General features: G+C 40.9%; 1 protein-coding gene across 1 annotated transcript in view; it reads right to left on the bottom strand.

Annotated features, from left to right (window-relative positions):
* The window catches only part of LAMA2 (laminin subunit alpha 2), a 344,610-nt gene that overhangs the window by 158,117 nt on the left and 168,425 nt on the right, over positions 1 to 18,068 (bottom strand). Inside the window, exons 19-22 of the mRNA XM_065401428.1 lie at positions 17,102 to 17,188; positions 11,177 to 11,388; positions 3,817 to 3,923; positions 2,480 to 2,743 (exon numbers count right to left, since the gene is read on the bottom strand). Coding sequence (XP_065257500.1) covers positions 2,480 to 2,743; positions 3,817 to 3,923; positions 11,177 to 11,388; positions 17,102 to 17,188 — 670 coding nt within the window. The remainder of the gene's footprint in view (positions 1 to 2,479; positions 2,744 to 3,816; positions 3,924 to 11,176; positions 11,389 to 17,101; positions 17,189 to 18,068) is intronic.

The raw sequence follows: 18,068 nt of genomic DNA, 5'->3' as shown, positions 1-18,068 counted from the left end.
GAACATCTCACAGGCCAAATTCAGCTATGGTATAAGCGAGTGCAACTTTATTTACTTCAGTGTGAGTTGCATCCTTTTATTCTAGTTTTGAGTGTTGTTCAATATTTTCAGGGCAATTAAATAGCTCTGACAGCTGAAGATAAAGCTTATCCAATGAGCCTCTTGTTTCTCTTCTTTTTATTCTTTTACTTTTTCTGCATTGACTGCTACAGGGGCCTTCCAAAATCAAAACCTGAAGACAAATATTCTGCAAAAGTTGAATATCAGTGGTTATAACACTAAGTAGCTTCCCCCTTAACCCTATCTGTATAAGGTGAAAATACTTGTGAAGAAAGGAAGATAAGGCTTTACTATATATCAAACTGGACAGATCTATGCTGAGCTTTTGGCTGATAGGTTAAATTGCTGACACTGAATTAGCTGAACAGAAGTTCTATGGCAGCACAAAATTCTTTGTATTAAAATGATGAGTTCAATTTTACATTAGGTATATGTTTACTGTGAATATGACAGGGAAACCAAACTTTGCATATAGTGATTTTGTCATTAAAGTGCACGAGGCTGTGGAGGTGGAGTATTTTTGTTTAGCTGAGTTGATTTTCAGAGAATGTTAAACTCCAGAACACTGTGGATTTCATGTTCTGGCACAACATTTAAGGAAAAATCCAGGTAGCTAGCTTGCTACATCTCAGTGAATGGAGACAGTGAAAAATTAGATATAAAAGAATTAAAACTATTAGTTAATATTATTTCACATTGATATTAAATTATGGAGAAAGGAGAAAAAATCTTATTACTGTGTAACCTAGATTGATAGGGTTAGATCCTCAGCTGATCTAAATCAGTGTAGGTTGGTTGAAGTCAATGAAGTTACAGCACCTGAGGATCTGAACCACGGAGGCAAACACTAACCTCTGTTGTATGTGTGAAACCCCATTGTCTTCAATGAAATACCATGCAAGCAACTAAATCCTGCGTACTGAAATCTGATCCATGAAGGAGGAATCCTCAGATTCCACACTGCCACAGGGATCACTGACATGGATCAGATTGCTGGAACAGGGCATCTGGGCAGAGGTCAACTGGAAGAATCATGTGAAAACAAATGAAGGGTCATACATATAACAAGTAATTATCCAAATTTTAATTTCCAAATTCTATAGTGATATGCTACACTGGTATGTACCTTCGCGTGATGAAACATAACAGAGAGAAAGGAATACCCAAACTCATGTAATTAAATTTCCAGGTTCAATTAAATCTACAGACCATCTCTAAAGATTTCTTTCATAAGAGGAAGAAATAGAATTCAAAAGAAGAAATGTGAATATGCAAAATCTCAGGACAGCCATTCAGATTAATGCAGCGAAGTAAGCATAACCCAGCATGCAGCTCAGCTCTCAATGAAAGGTTTGATAGGATCTAATAAATTCTGTTTATCAGGGTGAAAAACAGCAAAATTGGCTCACAGGCTAGAACTGCACAGCATGAAGGAAGGAAAGAAGGTTCACCAGCATACTGTATTTTCTACAGTGATGAGTTTTGCAGAGTGAAAGGCATTCTGATAAGTCATGCAGTCCCCCCCCCCAGATTAATCCTCAATAAAATCTATTTATATACTGAAATTAATACTCTATTTTATAAGAATCACATTTAACAGGGAGCAAATTTCTCACTTCTAAGACCCTGGATAAAAAAAAAAAAAAAGTGTGCTGAATCTTTCTGAATATACTATTATGTTTTGTCCTTATGATGGATGTTCATGTGTGTGTGATATATGTGCAAATAGTATTTGTGCGTATGGTTTTGGGTAACAAAATTATATCCTAAACACTTCCATTTAGGAACAGGGCATTATAATTACATCAGCTTCAAAAAAGGCTGCTTTGACTAGACATGAAAAACAACAGGACTATCCTGATAATTGTTTTCAGTTTAGGAAATAGATTCTTCAAACGTGCACTTTAGCCAATAAAAGAAGTCAACCCAAGTAGCTAGCATGTGAATTACTGAAAACTCAAAGTCTACTACCTATGATGCTCCAGAACCCCTACATCTGTTCATCATCATCAGGATTGATCCTTCTCCTGGACTAAACTTCTTGGTATCTGGAATCAGTAAAGATATAGGGTGAAATCCTGCCCAGATAAAGTCAGTGGCAACACTCCCATTGACTTCAATGGGGCCAGGATTTCACCCATAATTTCTGTATGTGTCACTATTGATTATGTTGTCTCTAGACTTATTCTGGTATTTATGGTTTTGCCTATATTGCGCTTTGGATTAGGTTCAATCCTGAAAGAGTGTGAATATTTTAGAAGTCTGCATTTGTACCATGTCATATTCCTAAACCTGTGGCTTCTTGATAAACTGTTAATTTAGCATATCACAGAATGGGTGTAAAAACCTCTAACCACTATTTGGGAGACCCCATGCACAAACAAATCCAGCCCATGCATCACACAGGTTTTCTGATTACCAAAGCGACAGGCCTGTAAGCACCCCGAGGGCACCCGCTGGTACCAGTGAAGCCCCATCTCTGAGAAGGGACTTGGATTTGCTGAGTGGCCCGTGGATTTTCTTTCCGTTTATGCACCTGTCTGCTGAGCTCACAGTGTTTACCCATGAATCCTGATTTGCAGATGCATCTCCCCGACATATCACAGCGCAGTGACATGGATCTTAAAGGACTGCAGCCACAGGGTATGCAGAATTGTTTTTCTGGGGCCCACAAGTAGTTGGGCTTTAGGAGTGAAAGGCAAAAGATAGTTAGCCAACAAAGGCAGAGAAGTAATATGGAAAGATGTTGAGAAAAATGTGTGGCATTAAACAAAGATTAGCTCTGCATCTACCATCTGATAACGTACTTATGAAATAAAATATACAAAACATTGAATTTCATAATGGGAACTAAACTATAAACTCTATGGTTAGTATTAACTAGCTTTAATTATTGTATGTGCATATTGTACAGCAAAGGACAAATTCTGTCCTCTGTTATACCTGGTATGTTCCACTGATATCAGTGGCCCCCTTAAATGAAACCTTTGACTAATGTTGAAAATCAAAGTGGGGCATTTATGGAGGCCCTGATCCAGAAATCTACTTGAGTAAGTACATAGCTAAGTGTGGAAATAATCCATTCCATTTCCATAGAATTCCTCACGTGCTTTAAATTAGGCACCTGTTTAGGTGTTTTAACAGAGAGGGGCCAAAGCCAGGAGTTCTCACTCGGCAGTCTGTGGAGCTACAATAATCTATGAAGCATTTCCTAGTGGTCTGAAGAACAAAACACTTTGAAAATCAAGGATTTGGGGACTGGGCTGTTGGGTGGGTCCATAAGAGGAACTGTCTTTTGCAATGTTTTCCACTTTTGAATTAATGCACCAAGACAACAGGCAGTTTTGCCATGAAAATCTTCACAATGCATAAAGCACAAAATTCAATGCAGAGATGACAAGCATTTGCTTTTTTGCAAATCAGCCAGTCTCCTTTGAGGCAGTAATTTTTTCCTCAGGGCTCTCATATGTATTACCTTTTTCATATACATTAAGTATTGATATATAATTTTCAGGTGACTTAGAATAAAAAGGTATACATGTTTATTACACAGAAAGTGGCATATTCATTTAGTGCTGAATTTTCCTCCAGAAAACTCCCAGGATACACACTGATCTCCTGCTATAGTAATAAAAGCATTTAACTTTTGTTTTTCTTTGCCTGGAACAATCCATAATATTTTTTTAAGTGGAAAAGCACTTAGTCATGTCAAACAGTGTAGAAGAGTTAAATGAAATCCCAGTTCTGATTACTCACCTTACACTCATCACAGCGACGCCCCACAACATTGGGCCTGCACTCACACTGCCCTGTCTGAGAGTTGCAGATCTCTGAGAATGAGCCATTGATGTTGCAGTGACATGCTATAGGGAAACAGAGTTGTCACAATGCACTTTGTGAGGACATGAAATGCATAACAAGTGAAAGATTACACTCCAATTTCCTAACAGTTTTTTTAAGCCAAGCATTTACAGTATTAAACTTATTACTGGCAAGGTCCTGATCACCTTAGACTCTTGCTGAAGATAAAGGCGATTCAGGGTACTCAGCACATCACAGAACCACACCCTATGTTAGGATCAGTGCACCTCTAACTGTACATTATAAAACTATATGTACACTGAGGAATTTTGCTTCGAGATAAACCAAATCATTTGCATGTCACCAGAATCCAAAAAAAGAAGGAGAGCATACTATTATGGACATGTTCATCTATAATCAAAGGTCTGAAACTTTTACTTCCTTCTCTATAGATTATATGCTCAAAATCTCATGGAAAGCTGAGGAATGAGGAACAGAGATCTGCTGAAACCCACTGCTTTTAAAGAGCAGCCTGTCCACTGTACCAAATCTTCGTATCAGCAGGATGGTGGATGAGTAGCGATGAAAAGGTACAGGGTTGAGGTTTAGAGAGTTGCTTGTTGTAATGCCCAAAGATGAAACTGGAGATCATATGCTTCCATGCCTCCATCTCAGCAACAGGCAATGTAACTCAGGTAGGCACCCTGCTGCCATTGCCTGGCCCCCATCCAACCCACACCCAATCTCGCTTTGAAAGAGCTATGGAAAGGAGTTACTGCTTCTCAAGGCAGTATACTTTTTGATGCATTACATCCTAAGTTCTAATGCTCTGAGAGAGGAAGAACTTGATGCACAGCAAGGCTATTGTACCAACTCCTCCTCCCACTCCCTTTGATCATGCCTCTCAGTTACACAGACCAGAGAATAAATAATGGTTATAGAAGGGAGAGAGGTGGCTATATGATGGTGAGCAATGTGACCATATAGACACTTTTCACATCCCCCTTCACCTCCATGAACAGGACCATTTGTCTCCCTTCTTCCCCAGGAGAGGAGTTCATATAGTCCTATACTTTTTATAGTGTAAATTCCCTCTGCCTATCAGGTCCCTGCTCCAGTATCTTTTGCCCCTGCCAGCTTCCCTGAATGCCTGTTTCTGGTCCTTTTCTCAACCCAACTTGACAGTTTCATTTTAAGAAACACTTGTATTCCTAACAGTACACATTGTGATCACTATTAAAAAGTTAGCATCTCACATACCAGCACATGGCATTTCAGATACTGCAGTTGTTCCTAGTCTATGTATGGAGAAATACTGCAGTCGTCTCACATGACTGTCAGATCTGCACATAAATGCTGGCTCTTATACAGAATGGTATTTTCTGATTTTTTTGATGTGCTATGTGATGATTGTCACTTCCTAACAAAAGCCTGTGGATTTTATAACTTGTGAGTCTATTCATTGTCCCATTTCCCTAGGTCTTTAAATAAGCACTTCACATCCTGGAATAAAAACATACATACATACACAAATTAAAAGCTGTACTATCCTAATGTCTTTTTTGTAACAAGCAAAGCTTGTTCATGTCTTCAGAATGCTTTAATCTACTTACATTTTGGGATATATTTAATAAAATACAAAGATTTGAAAACCCTTCTCCTGTAGATTATATCACTTGTACCCACTTTTCCCTGATTTTTCCCCCTAGGTGCATCTTTGGCTCACTTCCCTCGCCCTTGTATCCACCATTCCTCCTTATTGCCTCACAGATTGTTTACTTTTTAAAAGTATCTACATTCCAAAAAGGATACATAATGATTATTATTACATACCTGCTTCAAAATAGCTTTCTAATTCTGAGATCAACAGTGTAAGATGATACACTTGTAAACCTCCATTCTTAAAAGCATAACACAGGTTGTCAGCATGTAATATATATAGTAAGTCTATTGAGATCTTCATTGGATTTTTGTCTTTCACACATTTCCAAATATGGTATCTCAAGAATTTAAGACAGGAATTACAGTAGACTTTTTACACAGATCAGGTTATGTTATTAATACCATCATACTCAAAATTCCACACAGTGTACTCCTAGTTTGACTACAGATGAGCTCTTGAGAAGGAGTGTAATATAGTGGTGAGGGCAGAAGTTGGGAGTCAAGACTCTGGTTCTTTTTCCCAGCTCTGCCACTGGGCAGGAGTAAGAGTAGCATGTATTTAGTAGTATCATCTTCTAAATTACAGATCCACACAATAAACTGTATTTATCTCACTTAGACACTGCCCACTGATTCACCTCCACTGTTATTGTTCAAACCTCTGAGCAACTTCAAAAAGTTGCCATTTAATAAAATAGCCTGTCAGGGAAATGTTTTGTTCTTTCCAGCAAATGTGGAAATTTCCCCCCAAATTACATTGGTCAAAATCTATTGTTCATATCATATACACACACACTCACTCATCTATCTTTATCTACAGTATGGTACACACCCTGGTTCTCATGGGAGACTTTAATCACCCTGATATCTGCTGGGAGAGCAATACAGCGGTGCACAGACAATCCAGGAAGTTTTTGGAAAGTGTAGGGGACAATTTCCTGGTGCAAGTGCTGGAGGAACCAACTAGGGGCAGAGCTCTTCTAGACCTGCTGGTCACAAACCAGGAAGAATTAGTAGGGGAAGCAAAAGTGGATGGGAACCTGGGAGGCAGTGACCATGAGATGGTCGAGTTCAGGATCCTGACACAAGGAAGAAAGGAGAGCAGCAGAATACGGACCCTGGACTTCAGAAAAGCAGACTTTGACTCCCTCAGGGAACTGATGGACAGGATCCCCTGGGAGAATAACATGAGGGGGAAAGGAGTCCAGGAGAGCTGGCTGTATTTTAAAGAATCCTTATTGAGGTTGCAGGAAAAAAACATCCTGATGTGTAGAAAGAATAGTAAATATGGCAGGCGACCAGCTTGGCTTAACAGTGAAATCCTTGCTGATCTTAAACGCAAAAAAGAAGCTTACAAGAAGTGGAAGATTGGACAAATGACCAGGGAGGAGTATAAAAATATTGCTCAGGCATGCAGGAGTGAAATCAGGAAGGCCAAATCACACTTGGAGTTGCAGCTAGCAAGAGATGTTAAGAGTAACAAGAAGGGTTTCTTCAGGTATGTTAGCAACAAGAAGAAAGTCAAGGAAACTGAATGAGGGAGGCAACCCAGTGACAGAGGATGTGGAAAAAGCTAATGTACTCAATGCTTTTTTTGCCTGTGTTCACAAACAAGGTCAGCTCCCAGACTGCTGCACTGGGCAGCACAGTATGGGGAGAAGGTGACCAGCCCTCTGTGGAGAAAGAAGTGGTTCGGGACTATTTAGAAAAACTGGACGAGCACAAGTCCATGGGGCCGGATGCGCTGCATCTGAGGGTCCTAAAGGAGTTGGCGGATGTGATTGCAGAGCCATTGGCCATTATCTTTGAAAACTCATTGGCGATCGGCGGAGGTCCCGGATGACTGGAAAAAGGCTAATGTAGTGCCCATCTTTAAAAAAGGGAAGGAGGAGGATCCGGGGAAGTACAGGCCAGTCAGCCTCACCTCAGTCCCTGGAAAAATCATGGAGCAGGAATCAATTCTGAAGCACTTAGAGGAGAGGAAAGTGATCAGGAACAGTCAGCATGGATTCACCAAGGGCAAGTCATGCCTGACTAACCTAATTGCCTTCTATGAGGAGATAACTGGATCTGTGGATGAGGGGAAAGCAGTGGATGTGTTATTCCTTGACTTTAGCAAAGCTTTTGATATGGTCTCCCACAGTATTCTTGCCAGCAAGTTAAAGAAGTATGGGCTGGATGAATGGACTATAAGGTGGATAGAAAGCTGGCTAGATCATCGGGCTCAACGGGTAGTGATCAACGGCCCCATGTCTAGTTGGCAGCTGGTTTCAAGCGGAGTGCCCCAAGGGTCGGCCCTGGGGCCGGTTTTGTTCAATATCTTCATTAATGATCTGGAGGATGGCGTGGACTGCACTCTAAGCAAGTTTGCAGATGACACTAAACTGGGAGGAGTGGTAGATACGCTGGAGGGTAGGGATAGGATAGGATACAGAAGGACCTAGACAAATTAGAGGATTGGGCCAAAAGAAATCTGATGAGGTTCAACAAGGACAAGTGCAGAGTCCTGCATTAGGACAGAAGAATCCCATTCACTGTTACAGACTAGGGACCGAATGGCTAGGAAGCAGTTCTGCAGAAAAGGACCTAGGGTTACAGTGTACGAGAAGCTGGATATGAGTCAACAGTGTGCCCTTGTTGCCAAGAAGGCTAACGACATTTTGGGCTGTATAAGTAGGGGCGTTGCCAGCAGATTGAGGGATGTGATCATTCCCCTCTATTCGACATTGGTGAGGCCTCATCTGGAGTAGTGTGTCCAGTTTTGGGCCCCACACTTCAAGAAGGATGTGGGAAAATTGGAAAGAGTCCAGCAGAGGGCAACAAAAATGATTAGGGGGCTGGAGCACATGACTTATGAGGAGAGGCTGAGGGAACTGGGATTGTTTAGTCTGCAGAAGAGAAGAATGAGGGGGGATTTGCTAGCTGCTTTCAACTACCTGAAAGGGGGTTCCAAAGAGGATGGATCTAGACTATTCTCAATGGTACCTGATGACGGAACAAGGAGTAATGGTCTCAAGTTGCAGTGGGGGAGGTTTAGGTTGGATATTAGGAAAAACTTTTTCACTAGGAGGGTGGTAAAGCACTGGAATGGGTTACCTAGGGAGGTGTTGGAATCTCCTTCCTTAGAGGTTTTTAAGGTGAGGCTTGACAAAACCCTGGCTGGGATGATTTAGTTGGGAATTGATCCTGCTTTGAGCAGGGTGTTGGACTAGATGACCTCCTGAAGTCCCTTCCAACCCTGATATTCTATGATTCTATGAAACACATAATTATGCAATTTTTCTCATCTCATCCAACTGTGATATTACCAGGATAATCGCTAGCTATTTTCTCTGCCAGATTGTGCTGTTTCACACTACCATCACTAAAAACCAACCCAGAAGAATCAAATCAAATAGGCTTAGGACATTTGTTCAATGTTCTTAGATTTGATTTTTTTTAAAATACACTATGAAATTCAGAAATGCTGTGATAATATACAGCTGGGCCATCATTTGAAATGGCTAATGCAAATGACAATAGCATTCTACTTAAGAAAGAGCAGGAAACATTTCAAACAATAATCTCAGAGCAAAATTCATGCTTTGCAGTACTCTTGGATTTCGCTCTTTGATAAAAAGTGAAAATTGAAAACAACCAAGTAAAGTCGTAGTCCCTCTGATATTGTAGCTGCAGGGCAAACTTCATGGAATGCTGCTAAAGAAATATAAAATCTTATGCAAAAAGAAAATCCACATGAAAGATGGAGAGAAAATAAAGGCACGGTAACTGTGAACACAAGGATATGAATACATTGAGAGGCTCTACTGTCATCATAACTAACTACCAAAGCAACTATTGTAATTATGCGTTAAAATGTATTTATTTTTAATACTTTTTATTTTTTATTAGATGTTTTCATCATACTCCAGATTCCTCCCCTTTGCAGCAGCCACTTTTGCAGAAATGTTCAAAGCTTCAGCCATGTCAGTGTCTGAGGGAGGGCGAGGCAGGAATGGGAGCTGTGATTGCACCTGTAGTTTGATTTGTGAAATGCACTGCTTTTTATGTGACATTATATACTTAAAGTCTTAAATCATATGACATCATACCCATGAATTATTAACCAGTTCTGAGACCACTTGTGAATGCTGAATTTTTAGCACTGTCTAGGTGTAGAATATTTGGAAAACCCTTTTGTTTTTTAACCACTCCGTGCCTCAGTTTCCCCATCTGTAAAATCAGGAGAATGATACTGACGATCTTTGCAAAGCACCTTGAGATCTAATGAGGAAAAGTGCTACATAGAAACTAGATATTAGCATTATAATTTGCATATACATACTGTATATAGAGATAGGTATACATACATATCCGACTATATCTTTAGCTATATACACACACAAAATATTTTTATGCACCCATACAGCTTATGGACACACATGTATATCCACACAATGGAAAAACTTGATAACGTGTCAATAACAATGCTTTGAAATCCTTCATAAAAGGCACGCTATACACAAAGAACAAAATGCTTTACAATAATTAATTCAACCCCTAATGGAGAGAAGTATTATAATTGTATATCAATTAAACAGATTGCTAAATAAAGACCAACATTTTCAAAAGAGGCCTCTAATTTGGGGTACAGGCAGTACTTGGACTCACGACACAATTGGTTCCTGAAAATAGCGTCGTAAGTCGAAATGTAGTAACTCGGAACCGCAATCCTCTCCATTGCGAGACCAAGTGTCGTAAAATTGAAACCAAGTGATGTAAGTCGAATCAGGGTGTCAATTCAGAAACACCGTAAGTGCCATTCGTCGTAAGTCGAACATCGTAAAGTCGAGGACTCCCTGTACTTCCATTTTTGGATGTGCAACTTTAAATACAAGTGGTTTGATATTCAGGGGTACTGACCAAAATCCTAATTTAATTCAAAGGGAGTTGGTGGTGCTCAGAAAGTATGGAAAAAAGTCCTTAGAGTTGGGGTCCCAAACTAAGGTACCCAAATTTTACAGACCACTTTTGAAACTGTGTGTCTAAATGACTTTCCCACTATCAAACTGCAAGTCAGTATCAGATAAAACTACAAAACACAGTAGTGATGGCCCAAAGGTTCATATTCTAGCCAAATGCTCTAGAAACTGCAACCCATGCAGCATACTGCAGTAAAACAATTGCCTGATTCTCTTCTAATTTACACTAGTTTTACACCGATGTAACTAAATTGGCCTCTGTGGCCTTCTGATTTAGCCCAGTGAAAGGGGAGAATCAAGCCCTAAATGAAGTAAAATGTCCAACCAGTGGGCCTGAAAAACACACGGTCTTAATAGTAAATGGCAGTTGTGTTTACAGATTACTGTATCTTTTAAAACACCATTTTAAAAATGTAGCCCCTGCTGCAATACCAAACACACAGATTTATCCTTGTCACTGTTCACATGTAGCAGGATGCTTTTCAACAATTTCTACTTTATATATACTCACTGAAATCTCTCCTTCCATATATAGATATAGATATATAGCATCATTTGTACTTATATAAATATATTGAATCACTCACATGCATGCCTTCTCCCCCCCTCCCCCCCACATCTCAGGTACTCATTAGTTATGTGGATATGGAATATATCAATTCTGTCAGGAGCAGACAGAGTTCAGGACTTACATTGACAATTCTTTGGATCAAGAGCATCTCCAAAATATCCATCAGCGCACCTTTCACAGTATTGACCTGTTATACCAGGTTTACATATCAGGCAAGCTCCAGATAAGCTGTCACAGCTGCCAGGAATGGAGAAGTCAAGGTTGTCATTACACTGGCAGGGCCAACATGATCCTCCTGGTATTAAAGGTTGTCCAAAATAGCCGTCTGCGCACCTAAGACAAGAGATACTATCAATCAGGGTACTTACATAGTCCTGTTAGGAGAAATGTTTACAGTTTTGTTGTCTCACTAATCACTAAGGACGGTTTGATTTTCTTTCAAGTATTTGTTTTTAAGTGCCTTAAAAAAACAGCACTGTAGATACAGAACCAGCTGAAATCCTGCCAGCTCTGCTAGTAATTAGATTTCAGTGGGGGTGGGGGAATCTTGTCACTGGCACTGAAGACGAGACAAAAGCATAATAAGAAATCTGTCTATTACTCCAGAGGAATTCAGGTCCATGCTGGAAAGCCTTTGTACAGCACATCATGTGTAGCTCCAAGTAGGCTGCTTTTCTGTACTCACTAATCAGGAAGACTTACAATTCCCCTTCCTCCTCCCCACCAATCCCTAGCCATAAAATCTTTTTTTGGGAAAATAAGTTCACCTGATAATACAGCAGCAAATTTATTTGTTTTCCTAATAAATACAATAAAATAATAAACACCAAATCTGCTACATGGAACAATTTGTTTACTATTAGAGGGATGTCTGTCTGTCACACAGAGGTCATGTAGAGTGAACTCAGTAATGCAGTTGTAGCTAAGTAAGATATACTGCACACTGAAAATTTCAAAATAGGGATGTTAAAAAGCTCACCTATTTTTCAATTTACCTATCAGTTGCTTTCTATAGGTACCGTGCAAAACATTACTGAATCTGAATGAACATTACTGCATATTTTGAAAGTGTATCTTTACTGTTGCAGCCCATTTTCTATTTATATTCAGGTCTGCTCTCCCTTTCCATTGCATTTGCTCAGACTTCACAGTAAGACCAACGTGTAAAAGGAGAAGTAAAGGAAGGAATGTAAAAATCTCCTAGTTCAGGCTAATGTTGTTGTTCATGTCATCTCATAAGAATTCAGACTAACGTAAAGGAACGCTAAAACTCTACTAACCTCCATGTTATTTAAGCCAGTGTCTCCAACTAGCTGACAGTTTCATCTCATCCCATACCGGGCAGGATACATGAGCAAGGATCTTGTGCATCATGCCTGGATATATCCATACATCTCCACTACACTTTCCCTCTCAGAACTTCAGGGGCAACTTCACCCATTTCCCTCAAATTAACCCTTTCTTTGCACTCAGCACATCCCATCAAGGTTTCTAAAGGGATCCTAACACTTTTATTGTAACACTGTCTTATGAAATGGTTATTAGTTTCGATACTAACAGAGCTCATAAAGTGCTGGATGATTGAGATTGGAAAGCAAATTCTATCTGGATCTGATCAAATATCTCTCTGAAGCAGGATGCTATACAATTTAAACATAATTTTTCCTATTCCCATATCTAAAATTGAAAACCGTTACAGTCCAGATTATGTAAGCCTTAGTCCCTGTTGGAATGTTTGTGTGAGTATCTGTATAGGTCAGTGGTGGGCAACCTGCGGCCCGTCAGGGTAATACATGCATATATTATCTTGAACCATGAATACATTTTGAAAGTAGGGGGAAACCTAGGGCAGTGGTTCCCAACCAGGAGTCCGGGGGCCCCTGGGGGGCTGTGAGCAGGTTTCAGTGGGACCTCCAACCATAGCCAGTGTTAGACTTACTGGGTCCCAGGGCAGAAAGCCGAAGTCCCACCGCAAGGGGCTGAAGCCCGGGGCCCTGAGCCCTGCCACCTGGGGCTGAAGCCAAAGCCTGAACAACTTAGCTTCACAGGGGCCCTGTGGCATGGGGCACCAAGCAATTGCCCTGCTTGCTACCCCCTAACGCCGGCCCTGGCTTTTATAAGCAGAAAACGAGTTGTTGTGGCACAGGTGGGCCGTGGAGTATTTATAGCATATGGGGGAGGGGGAGCTCAGAAAGAAAAAGGTTGAGAACCCCTGAACTAGGGTATCTTCAGCATAGAACTAAGGTGTTTCCCCCCTCCCCAACAGTTGCAGGAGATCATTAAAATAATCCGCGTTCACTAATCCTGTATGTGCTCTCTTTAAAACATCTCCACTTCAGCTATTCTCCTCTGATTCAATATGCTATGAGCCTTTGGGAAGGCTCATGTAATTGAAGAGCAAAACTTTGTGTGACATGGAAAGTAAACTTCCTGCATTAAGAGGAAAAAATCTTATAAAATGCTGATTAATGACTAATAGCTTTATGGACAGAGTGAGAGAAAGAATTGTTGTAATAATCTTTCAGTATTTCTCCTCTTTCCATTCCACTCACTCTTCTGCACCCTCCACTTACTAGATTCCTGGTTGCCTGTGCAACCTTAATTTGGTTCCCTTGTGCTTCCAACCTATTCACTCAATAAAGCAATGATGCCATAGAAAAAATAGCATGTGATCATGTGATTAACCATCATAATGAATATGCACAGGGTGGCCAAATCCTAACTTTTGAGTGCCTGGTTTTGCAACCTAAACAACATTCTTTTAACATAGATTGGGGTTTTTTTGTTTGTTTTTTGTTGTTGGTAAAAAACATTCTATTTTGTATCACTATAGTAATCCCCCCATCAAATATCATCATCAGCCGTCAGTATTGTAGCAAACATGAGCAGTCAGTATTGTAGCAAAGATTGCTACTGCTTGAGCCTTTGTTAGCCGGCAGCAAGAAAAAGCTGTTATCACAGAGAAGGAAGAAGCTGCTGGCACTATGTGCTTGGTCCAGGAGGTGGTCTGGGGGAGCCCAGCCCTTCTCTCTCTTCCCTGCCTTGTGAGATGGGAGGCTCCTTCCCCATGTGATGCTCCCAGAAGGGAGGATGGATGGCTGAAACTACGTCCTGGGTGCAGGGAGTTATGGGGAAGATCGACTTGGCTTTCTTTTGCCTCCCTCCCCCACAAGTCAGGGGAGCTCCTGCTGTATGTCATGCCCCCAGAGTGGAGTAGGTGAATTGTGACTCGGGCCATGTATTGGATTGAGATGGGTTATGGGGGATCTTGTCTTGGCTCTCTCTTGCCCCTCTGAGAGTTGGTAGAGCTCTGGCTCGATACCACACCCCTGAGGAAGGAGAAAATGGAAGTCTGGGGAAGAAGGATTATTAGGGGAACTTAGCCTGGCTGTCTTCCCCACATCCCCCACCTACAGCTGGTCTGGCAGCTCCCAAGCATTGCCAGAGCAGTTCCTTCTGCTGCCACTGTTTTGGTAGTGACACAGGCCAGACTTTTCAGAGTGTTCAGTGATTTTGACAGGCTACCAAAATTTCCCGACAAGCCCAGGTGAGAACTGACAGTGATTTCTGATACTTTGCCATTCTGCTAAATCTGAATTCAATTTCATAGGACAAAGAAAAGGCACTTCAGAAGCCGGGGGGGGGAGTGGAGGGAGCTTTTCCCAGATGAATATAAGACCTGCTGTAAACAATGAAGGTGTTGATGTTTCACAATGAAAAGGTCCCAGGAATCCTTTATAATGGAGAGTATTATGCATCCTAAATAAAGGAGTCCTGACCAGATCCCCCTACAACAGGCAAAAGCAGGTTTGTGGGCAGCTGTAGGAATGAAAAGGTATGAGGCTGTTGTTTTGAGAGAGAACTGTATATAAGATACCTCATTATAATTTGGGACTGTTAAATTAATAGTTTTATATGACTCAGATCAGTTGTCAGATTGCAGTTGCTAAAATAAAAAAGAATTTCATGTACAATCTTTGGGCAATTACACATACACTTTTAATAGCAAATACAACATGTTTTCTTCTGCCTTCTAAATGTTTAATATAATCAATGGATGTGAGCTGTTCTACACAACTTGCTACATTAAAAAACAAAAAACAAAAAAACCCCACTTTTTCAGATTTCATCCTTGGCACTAATCTATGGATTATGCTCCACTCTGAAATAGCACTTGTTGCTGATGGAAACTGTCAATGACTTTGCATTGACAAACTGCCACCAAAATGCTCCTGATGTGATTACTTCCTGCAGTCGTTAACTTCATAGCCCCCTAGCTGAAAGGAGGAGGATGCTGTCCAAGGCGGACAGGAAAAGACAGGCAGAAATAGCACTCAGCAGGAGCAGCCAAAGTGAGGATGGGTGGGAACAGGTGACAGCCTGCATACTCTCTTTCCCTCTCTCTGGTGCAGGGAAAATACTGCACTGTAGGGGATTTCAGGGGAAGTCACTGTGACTGTAAGTTGGACAGGCAGGGCTATACAAGGGTAAATACACAGGAAGGTGAAAAAGGGTGTAAAGCAGGCCCCTTGCTTTCTTTTACACCTCTTGTTTGTCAATTTTCTTGCTACAACCCCACTCTCCCACTTCTCATCCTGTACCTTACATCAGTTTACACTCAGTGGCCTTCATTCACTTTAGGGTCTGTGCTGGAAGATGCTGGAGGAAACTCTAGCAGTGAGTCCCAAGTGGCAGAGAGTCCATCAAAAGAAAAGTCAAAGGGGCACCATGGAGGATCCAGGATCTAGACAGTGCCCCGCAGGACAGGATGATATGCTGGAGGGCAAGGGGCTGTGGCCAGGGAGCCTGGGGATATGCTGATTCAGCACTGCCTGAACTTAAAAGCTGCCCTCTCTGGTGAAGCCCCTAAAGGAGGTGACAGTGTAAACATTGCCTTCCCTCCCATATACATGATATTCCCCTCGTGGGCAATTGTTCCCTGTGGTACAAAGGTGTGCAATATGCACCTCCCTGATCAGCATTAGTGAGTCAAATGCTTTTACCCCAACCTATCTCAATTTATACAATGGTAACTACTACAGCCATTTAAATTTGGCCCTTCCAGTACAACACAGAAAAGAGGTGGGGGGGATGGAAGAAGACCTTCACCAAACCTTAGGCTCTCTCAATACCAACAGCTCATGGAGGGAAATTAGACTAAGACCAAGTATACACAAAATACACCAGACTGCCAGAAGCTGGGACTGGATGACAGGGGATGGACCACTTGATAAATTGCTTTGTTTTGTTCATTTTGTCAGAAGCACTTGGCACTGGCCACTGTCGGAAGACAGGATAGTGGGCTAGATGGACCATGGGTCTGACCACTTATGGCCATTCTCATGTTCTTATACACAAAACTTCTCTTTGTCCTTTTCTACAATAGCTTAAAAATGTAATATTCTCAAGCAACAGAAAAGTATGAATTATTTATTGGGCATTGCTGTATATTTGTCACAGATATTTTTCTGTCACTATTTAAAACCCAGTAGAGCTCCACGTGCTAAGTAAGGTTCTGCAATAGAGATCGAGAAGCAACAAAGATTAAAATATTGGTTTAAAATAATTAACACAACAAATAAATCCTGTTGGACTTTTTAAAAAGAACTAACAGTAATGCACTGAATAATTGATTCATCATGCTCTAAGCATTTGACTTACATTTTAAAGAGACAAAAATAATTATGAAAACTCAAAAGAGGCACAAAATAGCCAGAAAGATAATATTAAAAACTCTGATTGCTTTCTGACAAATGCTTTTTTGAAGTTGTAGCTCAGTGTTTAACCCTAAAATCATAAAAGATCTTTTTTTGCAGCTGATTTATATAGCAACATAAGAAAACTAGTATAGAGAATAAATAATCTACATTAGTACGTATACTCTGTGATAGAGAAGTATGAATAGGAACTTCCTTGGTGAGTTCATTGCAAGTTTGGGGGGCATAGGGAGAGAACAAACAAGTATGATAATCCTGTGTGAAAAGCACTCTTCCTTTAGACTTTAAGGGAGAAATGGTAAAAAGAGAGCTGTATGGCACTTGCTTACCTCTCACAGCGTGGTCCTGCATACCCAGGAGGGCATTCATCGCATATTAATCCATGACTTCGGTCTAAATGACATGTTGGGCTAAAGCTACGTTGTTGATGTTGGGCAAGAACAGGGACAAGGAGGAAACATAAAAACAAAATCATTAGCGTTTTAGTTCCCTTCCCTCTTCAGAAAGCATTACTTTGAAAACAGAGCACAGGGAAAGTCCTTCTGTTCTAGCACATGGAGTTTAGGACTGGCTCCAGCCAATAGAAACTGGAATGACTCTGCTATTTCTACCGACACTGGATATAGCACAACTGATGGCACCAGCCCAATGTCATGTTATTATGGGACGTTAGCCTTTCACTGAGTCAGTACACCATTAAAAAGCAGGAATGTACAGCTGCTTGTCTGAGCCCCTGAGGGCCTGGCAAAGTATGAAACCTCGGACTACGCTCTCCAGCTAAATGTCTCTGGTACTGAAGGACAATTGTTTGGAAAGCTAGGTTAACATAGTTTACATGGAGCGTAAAAGAAACCCAATGCACAAAAAGAGAAGGGGGCGGGGGGACGGCTAAAGGAAAATATTTGGTAAAACTTCCAACACAATTCAAGATTAAAATTCTGCCTGAGCTTTATCTGAGCAAATCCAGTGGCAATAGCAGTATCAACAAGCCATCCAGTCACACTGCAATTTCAGAATGGTCTGCAGACTACTGAGCTTTACTTCATGTATATTTTTAGCTGTGGTTTTATATAACAGAGGTAATAGTCAGGTCTTGGCAATGCAGTTATTTGCATGCTTACAACCCTTCTTTGATGGTGTTTTACCCTGGCTGTGTTCCTCTGCCCTGTAGCATTTTGTTTTCTATGTTTTTCCTCCCTGTTACATGATTGACACACTGTAATGAGGTAATCTGCTGGCACACAGAAAGATATAAACAGTTTTAGAACAACAGGAGATCCATTGCTTTACCACTTT

Source organism: Emys orbicularis, chromosome 3 (genome assembly GCF_028017835.1).
Source record: "Emys orbicularis isolate rEmyOrb1 chromosome 3, rEmyOrb1.hap1, whole genome shotgun sequence".
Classification (NCBI taxonomy): Eukaryota; Metazoa; Chordata; order Testudines; family Emydidae; genus Emys; species Emys orbicularis.
Note: the sequence above shows the minus strand (reverse complement) of the source record. Positions and strands in the feature narration are given on the sequence as shown.